This window comes from Lichenostomus cassidix, chromosome 4, assembly GCF_008360975.1.
Source record: "Lichenostomus cassidix isolate B80296 chromosome 4, HeHo_3.0, whole genome shotgun sequence".
Taxonomy (NCBI): domain Eukaryota; kingdom Metazoa; phylum Chordata; class Aves; order Passeriformes; family Meliphagidae; genus Lichenostomus; species Lichenostomus cassidix.
Genome location: NC_139484.1, coordinates 12754661 through 12763576, shown reverse-complemented (window position 1 = coordinate 12763576; position 8916 = coordinate 12754661). Strand labels below are relative to the sequence as shown.

At 45.8% G+C, this 8916-nt stretch overlaps 1 protein-coding gene across 1 annotated transcript; it reads left to right on the top strand.

The window, feature by feature from the left end:
- The first annotated feature begins 2164 nt into the window (after nt 1-2164).
- On the top strand, nt 2165-8902 carry LOC146437894 (uncharacterized). Its single transcript, XM_085057936.1, has 10 exons — nt 2165-2845; nt 3025-3159; nt 3640-3781; nt 4536-4606; nt 5380-5483; nt 5886-5940; nt 6467-6570; nt 6987-7038; nt 7562-7665; nt 8753-8902. The coding sequence occupies exons 2-10, from the start codon at nt 3151-3153 to the stop codon at nt 8820-8822; spliced, it is 711 nt and encodes a 236-aa protein (XP_084914062.1). The 5' UTR covers nt 2165-2845; nt 3025-3150; the 3' UTR covers nt 8823-8902.
- Nucleotides 8903-8916: the final 14 nt, after the last annotated feature.

Here is an 8916-nt window from a genome sequence, read left to right as displayed (position 1 = left end):
GATTGGTCTGCAGGGTTGCTCTAGGTTGCTCTGTCCCTGTGCCAAGCCATGAGGGAAGCTGGGTGTCCAAATCCCTCCCATCAATAACCCACTGGAGCTGTTGGCAGTCCCTGGCAGCCTGGGAGGGCAATGCAGCCCTTTGGGTTTCCTGGTAGCAAAACAACTTGCCCTTGGGCAGGACCCCTGTGTGCAACCATGGCCATGGTCATGGGGCTGAAGGACTGGGCTCGTTGCTAGACCTCTGCTGCCTCATGGAATCCAGTTGTTTGTCTACCCTCTGATCAAAAGCATTTTGGTTATTAAAGACAGTGAGTCAGAGAGAGGCAGTACTGATTCAGCTGGGGTGAAAAGTGGGTTTTCTCATGTCACTGTAGATTTTCATGTCATCAGGGATCACCCTCAGTGGACTACTTTGGTATACACCATGCTATACTACATTCACCCTTAAGTTATTTTATGGCCCTTGTTCTGATCCTCAGCATAGCCCTGATTTGGGAGAGTACAGAGCTGACAACCTCTGTCCAGTGAGCACTGGGTTTCTCACTCCCTGAGGTGTCTTCTTCTGCCAAAAATTCCTGGCAAATCATAGCTAATCATGTGAAAACACCAATGCTGTACCTCCAGGTGACTAATACACCAAGCCAGCTCAATCTGGGCTCAGTTTAGGCTGTTGGCTATAATTAACCTTTTATTCTTGGAAGTTAATAGAGGCAAACTTCTTCCTGCCTGAAGTGGAAAGGCAGTGGGCGTTTCAAAGGTCTTACACCTTGCTTCAAAGCTGAACCACACGGGAGTAGATGAAACAGGAATGAGGCATTGTCAGCTCCCCTGAGATGTGCAGTTAAGGGGCACATTTTTTCTCTCTCACCACTGAGCAATGAATATTTTCAATAGCAGCTTTAATTAAAAAGAGTTGGGCCTCACAGTAAAGGTCTCCCAGGCTCTGCTGCCCTTGTCCAGCAGGGATGAGAGAGATCAAGCACTATAGCCTTCAAATGTTTGGCTTACTAAGAGCTGCCCCTCTTCCTCAGTGCTCCCCTGTCCCTTACCCAGGATGACACATTTCTGCTAAAAGCCATCCAGTCCTGTCCTGAAATACACATGGTGCTGAGTCCACTCTGACAACCTCAGCTGTACCTGGAGCAGGAGTGGACAGTCTCTCTGCTTTAACACATGGGATGTTGCAGACTCCTGTAAATCCATCTCCTCTTAGTCACTTTTGCTTTCCAAAAATGTTGGGTCCAAAGGGCAGAGGTTTAGATAAGAAAAATCCTAAAGGAGATTAAATGCTAAGATGCTAAAGCAATTCCAAATATATATTTAACATATAAATAATTAAGCACCTTGTACCAGTCCCAAAGCACTGAATATGAGAAATGAAGAATGCGAATGTGATGACTGAAAAAAGTCTTAGCTTCAATTCCCTGACACAGGACTCAGAAAAGTGGGAAAGTCATCCCCACTCATTCTTGAACACTGAACCTGTTGCTAATTACCTAAAAGCAACAGTTGCAATGGCGGAGAAATTTTTGTAAGAAATTATCTTCCTCATGTAAAGCATGAGCTGAAAATGTGCTTATTTAGCACTGGATGAATTTCCACCACTCTCCCTACACCAGAGAGCACCCATGGGACCAGGGGCTGAGGAGCATCCCTGCATCTGGCAGGGCTGAGATGGGTTCCCTGCTGCTCTCAGGACCCCCAGTGATCCCTCTGAATGCAGGTCCAATGGCAGAGTAGCTAGAAGGAAAACTGAATTTTAATTCCACTATTTTTGCTGTGTCACCTTTCGCAGTGGGCCAGGGGCCCAGGAGCAACATGCTGTCCCTGGGAACAGAGCAAACCTCCTCAACCCTGTTGGAAAATGCTGGCAGAGTAATACTTGGACACCTGAAAATGTCAAGACTTCAGAGACTTGAAATAAGGATCTGAATTGTTAGACTTTCAAAAGTTTGGAAAAAACCCAACAAGCTTTGATTTTATTTTAATTGCTATTTGCTGGAGTTAAAATACTCTCATAAGTGTTTTCAGCAACAGACTAATAACCACGGAGGAGGAGGGTTAAGGAAGGGTTTAAATTTATTTTTGTTTTGGGGAGGTGTGGTTCGGTGGGGTTTCTCTAGCCGCCATAAGGCTACAACGTTGCTCAGGCTCCTCAGGCTGAAGGGGGAGGGAGTTGAAGGTCTGGCGCTGCTGTGCCCCTGAGGCCCCGCCTGCAGAGCTGTGTGCAGCTGTGCCCAGCAGGAGCTGTGCCTGTGCAGCAGGGCTGGAGGAGGCCATGGGGATGCCTGGAGGCCTGGAGCACCTGTCCTGTGCAGGCAGGCTGGGAGAGCCAGGGCTGTCCAGCCTGGAGAGGAGCAGGGTCAGGGAAGGCCTCATTGAGGCCGTGCGGTGCCTAAAGGCAGTTGAGAGTGAGGGAACAAGGAAGGGTTTTAGACTATAAGGAGGAGCTTGGGATCAGATATTTGGCAGAACTCTGAAGGTGGTGAGACATTGGCTGCCCAGAGAAGCTGTGGATGCCCTGTCCCTGGAATGTTCCGGGCCAGGCTGGACAGGGCTCTGAGCACCCTGATCTCGTGGGCAGCAGAACCAGGTGACTGTGGAGGTGCCGCCATGGCACTGTGGAACTCCATGGGTGTTCAAAACGGACACCCGTTACCTGGGCATGGAATGTTGGCACCGGTTGCCAGGGGCTTGGAAGGTTGTGTTGACACCGAGTCTGTTGAGCCAGTTGACGGATTCTTCGCTGCGCAGCAGACGTGGAGCATCCGTCTTCTCCATCCCAAGTGGGAATAGAGAGCGATTTGCTGACATTTGCGAGCCAAACTCTGGACTGACCATACAGGTGAGTGCAGACAATTCTTGAAAAGGCTTGTGATGCTGAGAGGCTGGACCCAGAGTCATGGACTTCCCCTCTAGCTTTGGGCAGAAACTGGAGATTTGGGAATGGGAATCTTGGGGCATGGAGGTGTTCAAGAGAACAGGAATTACAAATACATGATCTCCCCTCTACTTTTCTGGTAGGTTTGGAAGAACAGTTTTCGGCAGTGGGCAACCTAAAGGACCCGAAGGGATTGATCACTTCTCTGACATTCCCTTTTTGGTGTTCATCCCACTTACTTTGCCGGTGGTTTTAGACCACAAAACACCATGAGCTCAGTAAGTACTTTACTACTCAATGCAAATCTGATTCTTGAAATGTTGTCCAGGGTACTTCTGGAAAGGATTTCAAGAGTTTGTAGCAAATGCGCAGCAACAGAAGCCTTTTAAAACTTCATGTAACTTCATGTTCTGGAATACTGAAGGTTTTGAATCTCTGTGAGCTCTAGCAGTAGCTCAGAAATGCTTACAGTGTGAGCAGCAACCTGACAGAATTGTGAGCTGGTCTCCTCATTTTCAAGCCATTGGGACAGGCTTTTTCTTGGTGAGGCAACTTGTAGGAGATCAGGGGTGATATCTTTTCCCTGATCTGATGCACTCAGGTAGGAATGGCCCATAGCATAATTTGATGCATATTCCAGCCTTTGCTGGAGTGTTTTCTGTATCCTTGTGTGCTGCCATTGGTGTTGCAAAAAATGAGAGCCATATTAATATTACTGCCACAGAAAATGCTAGAGCTTTGTTCTCTCTCAACATCAGCGAAAGCGCCCTGGAGAAGCAGATGATTTCAGACCATCTCCTAAACGGATCAGGCTGTTCCCTTCCAGGGCAGGTGAAACTTCATATGCGCTAAGAGTGCTGAGAGACCTTGAAGAAAGAGCTAGACCTTATATTGATCCTGGTAAGAGCAGAAACTGCTTCTGAAGGGTTGGGGACCTGCTGGCCATGTGCTTTTACCAGTTTATAAGCCCTTTGCTAGGGAGGAAGGGGAACCTTGGGCTTTAGGAAACACCTAGTATGGCATTTCTAAACAAAAAGCCTTCTGACAACTGTTCTGATTTGTTACTGAGCTCAATACATTGACTGCTAGTGGAAAAGGAGCTCTGGAGCAAAGGTCCTCAAGTGCTGCATACACACCTGAATGTGTGCTCAGATGGGCTGGCAGTCACTGCAGCTGCCATTGTGGAGGGTGGCAAGCTGATTTTTGGGTTCTCCCAAGCTGGAAGAAGATATGGAAAATTTGTCAGTAGCTGTGCCCCATCCTTCAAGGGAACATGTATAGCATGGTACTTTAAAATTAGGATCCCATCTATGATTACAGTTTTGGTGGTTTTTGTTCTTCCTGTGTGCTGAACATTCCCCTTTGTGAGATGAATCTGTTGGTGTGAACCTCCTGTAAGATGTTATCATCCAACAGAACTTGTGAAGAGCTCAGCTGCTCTTCCTCTTGCACTGCCCCTTTAGAAGACAGGGCTGGTAATGCTCCCTGTGGACTGTTGAGGGCAAAACTTGAGTTAAGTTTTGGACACGTTCCTGAAAAAAAGAGATCCAGGGCACAGTGAATCCCACCCCAGACTGTTCCACAGTGGCAGCCCATTTTATTCCTCTGCAATCTCTGACCTTGATTCTAACATTCTGTTCTTCAACTGGTGAAGAAGTCATAGATCTCACAGCCGACTCTCCTGAGCCTGAAGTCATCATTATCAGTGACGATGACTCTAATCTGGTACGTAGTGAATGGCACACTTCTCTCCATCTTGCAGTCAGATTAGATTCTCTTGAGCTCCCAGGCCTGTCTTCTAGCTTTTAACTACCTCTCTGAGTATCACTTGCAGAGAGTGGAAGAGTAATCTAAAAGAGCTTGTTTCTTCAGTGATTTAAAGAAAAAGGGAGGGGGAGGACAGGAAGTCTTTTTCTCCCCAAATAAGAAGTGTTTAGCTGCAACATTAGTTTAAGGTACTCATGTCACTGAGGTGCCAAGCACAACTGCAGCTGACAGGGATATAAACTAGTTCTATTTTTATTACTCCAGGATGTCTTTAGAAATGTCACTGTTTTTTCTTTTTGCTTTCCCCTCCAATGTGAAAGAATAGTCCTTGCAATTTATCCCATCAGTTTTGGGTTGTCACTGCTGCCATGCAAAGAAGAATATGCAGCAGGCATGCCATGAGGGTACTTCCTGAAAGCATACATAGGGGGTAGCTTTATTCCTGAGCCTTTGCAAAGGAAAGGCCTCAAACTTTACAACAGGATCTGCATGACCCAGATCCAGTTCCAACAAAAGCAAGACTGGCTTTGGGTTTGGGGTTCTTTTTTTAGCATGTGTTCATGCAATACAAAATATTTTTGGATATCAGAATCAAATTTGCAGTTGCAGGGCGAAAGAGGGAAAGAAACAGTTCCAGCCAAAATAAATTCAGTTAGGGAACTGAAATGGGAGAGCAGGGAGTAGAGTGTTCAGGTGGTTCCTAATCTGTGTCTGTTTCTACCCCTTTGCAGGATGGGGAGCGGAATCAGCAGCAGCCACAGGTTTCCAGGGCATCAGACAATTCACCTGAGCAACTGGCAAGGGATGATGTAGAGGAACCAAGAGATATTGATGAGTATGTGTGAGAGAAATTGTCTCTATAATCTCCTAATCTATAATACTTGATAGAAACATTTTTTGCCAAGCTTTTGGGTTCTGCTAGATTCTGTGCAAAAAACATTAGACCTGGAACACAGTGGCTGGAATGAAAGAGAAGTAATGGAAAAAAACACATTAGCCTGCAAAATCCAGCAGAAAACTTTCTCCACTGTTCATGATGCCATTTAAAAGAATGGCTTCACATACAATGAAATTCTTGAAGTATATGAAATGTCATGGAATGGTTGTGTTGCTGGGCTGGGATGTTGCATAATCAGAATATGAAGTGTTTCAATTTCTGACAGTTTATGTATCAATAACCATTGATGAATGAAAAAATTGATGGGCTGCTTGTTCTTTTTGGTTCTGCTGTCTCTAGGACACAGCTACTCTCTCCATACTTTCCTTCAATTCACTCGGATGATGACTCAGAGGTGAGGATCCACTTGTTCTTGTCATTCCTGCTTTGTGGGAGGGGGAGGGACAAAAGGGGAGCTGCACAACTCAGTTGTCTTAGATGGGATGCTCTGGGCAGCTGGCTGGAAGCACAACCCTTGCTGTGGAGCTCACACTTGCTTGTCCCTCCAAGTCCCTTCTTGGTGGTGTCTGTAGATGCTGAAGCCCTTGCCAGGACGGCACTGGCAAATTTGTGTGTTCCTGACAGTTCTGGCATTGACTGACAGCTTGTACATACTCCTAGTCCTGTTTGCTTAGTGCCAATGGAGCAACAGACTGGAATTTTTTCCTCCCAGTGCCTGTTGTGGTCTGCTTTCTTCAGCAGCAGTTTACCTCATACCAAGTCTTTATGGATATGAGATTTGAATTTGCCAGTTTGTGGGGAGAAAGAGGGAAAGAAACAGTTCCAGCCAAAATAAATCCAGTCAGGGAACTGAAATGGGAGAGCAGGGAATAGAGTGTTCGGGTGGTTCCTGATCTGTGTCTGTTTCTACCCCTCTGCAGGACGGGGAGCAGAATCAGCAGCAGCCACAGCTTTCCAGCTCCTCAGACAGTTCACCTGAGCGACTGGCAAGGAATGATGCAGAGGAACCCAGAGATTTTGACAAGTATGTGATAGATAAATTGACACTGTAATATCTGATTTCTGATCCATGGCAGAAAAATGTTTTTGCCAAGCTTTTGGGTTCTGCTAGGTTTTTGTGCCATAACTTCTGAATTGGAAGAGAGTGGCCTGATTGCAAAAGAAGTAATTAGAAAAACCCCAAACAAGTAAAATCAGAAGCTTCTGTGTGTATGGTGCCATTATTGAATGTTTCTTAAATATGGCTGGAGAAACACTGAAAAGCTTGCAGTACATAAAATCTCAGGGAATGATTGCGTTGCTGGCAAAGGATGTTGCTAATCAGAACAGGGGATGTTTTAAGTACTGACATTTTCTTTGTTGGTAACACTTGGTGCCCAATGAAATTAATGGCTGCATGTTCAAATGGCTGCATGTTCATTCTGGTTCTGCTCTCTCTAGTTTTTGGATCAATGAATTCGATTATCCATATTGGATGGATGATGACTCAGAGGTGAGGATCCACTTGTTCCTGTCATTCCTGCTTTGTGGGAGGGGAAGGGATAAAAGGGGAGCTGCACAACTCAGTTGTCTTGGATGGGATGCTCTGGGCAGCTGGCTGGGAGCACAGCCCTTGCTGTGAAGCTCACACTTGCTTGTCCCTCCAAGTCCCTTCTTGGTGGTGTCTGTAGATGGGGAAGCCCTTGCCAGGACGGCACTGGCAGATTTGTTTGTTCCTGAGAGTTCTGGCATTGACTGACAGCTTGTACATACTCCTAGTCCTGTTTGCTTAGTGCCAATGGAGCAACAGACTGGAATTTTTTCCTCCCAGTGCCTGTGGTCTGCTTTCTTCAGCAGCAGTTTACCTCATACCAAGTCTTTATGGATATGAGATTTGAATTTGCCAGCTTGTGGGGAGAAAGAGGGAAAGAAACAGTTCCAGCCAAAATAAATCCAGTCAGGGAACTGAAATGGGAGAGCAGGGAATAGAGTGTTCGGGTGGTTCCTGATCTGTGTCTGTTTCTACCCCTCTGCAGGACGGGGAGCAGAATCAGCGTCAGCCACAGCTTTCCAGCTCCTCAGACAGTTCACGTGAGCGACTGGCAAGGAATGATGAAGAGGACTCAAGAGCTAATGATGGGTATGTGAGAGAGAAAGTGTTTCTCTAAACTCTAATTTCTGATATGTGATAAAACCAATTTTTTGCCAAGTTTTTGGCTTCTGCTTGATTCTGTTCCAAAACTTCTGACCTGGAATACAGTGTCCTGAATAGAAGTAATGAAAAAAAATACCCGAAACCAGGCAGCAAAATCCAGCAGACACCCTTCTTCTCCATGTATGAAGCCATTATTAAATGTTCATTAAATATGGCTTGAGAGACACTGAATTTCTTGCAGTACATAAAAGCTTAGGGAATGATTGTGTTGCTGGCATGGGATGCTGCTAATCAGAATAGGGAATACTTCAATTTCTGACAATTTATGTTTCAGTAACCCTGGGTGCCCAGTGCAATTAATGGCTGCACATACTTCTGGTTCTGTTCTCTCTAGCAGATGGCCAGATAGTGCCTCTGTTGCTCGATATTGGATGCATTATTACTCAGAGGTAGGGGCCCACACCTTCAGCCCGAGTCCTATTAGGGAACTGAAACAGGGAGAGCATGGAGGGTGTTCAGGGGGTTCTTAAGTTGCCTCCATTTCTGCTCCATTGCAACAGTGGTGGTATTTGCGGCGGCAGCCACATTTCATCAGAACAGAAGATGATTCAACTGTGCTAGTGATGGGGTACAATGAAGAGGAACAAGGAGATGATGATGATGATGATGAGTGCGTGTGAGAAAATGTCTCTCTCAAGTCTAATTTCTACTATACAGTAGAAACATTTTTTTCACAAGCTTTTGGGGTCTGCTTGATTCTGTGTGAAAAAAATCTGCCTTGGTGTGTAGCGGCCTGTCTGGAAGAGAACCAACAAACTAAAGAAAAGCAAACAGCAAAGTCCAGAAGAAACCTTACTCCTCTGTTCATGAAGTCATCAGTGACTACGTCTTTGAGAATGGCCTGAGTTACACTGCAGTATAGAAAAGTTTTTGGAATGATTATGTTGCTGGGCTGGGATGTTGCTAAATCAGAAGAGGGGATGTTTCAATTTTTGACAATGTATGTAGCAATAGCCCTCTCTGCACTGGGAAATGGATGGCTTCATGTTTTTTCTGGTTCTTTTCCCTCTAGTGCACGAGCAGCACGCCCTGCTAGTCCTGCAACTAGTGATGATGACAACTCAGAGGTGAGAGAAACCTAGAGAGTGATACCCTACCATTCCTCACCTCTGCTTTAACTGCTTTCTGAGCTGGTGTTTGCATGCAGCCCCCCTCATCACTAATTGTATCACTAAT

Excerpts from the sequence above, each read along its gene's own strand:
- LOC146437894 (XM_085057936.1), top strand. Across the intron at positions 5,484-5,885 it reads GAACCAAGAGATATTGATGA|GACACAGCTACTCTCTCCAT; the intron begins GTATGTGTGAGA and ends TGCTGTCTCTAG. Across the intron at positions 5,941-6,466 it reads ACTCGGATGATGACTCAGAG|GACGGGGAGCAGAATCAGCA; the intron begins GTGAGGATCCAC and ends ACCCCTCTGCAG.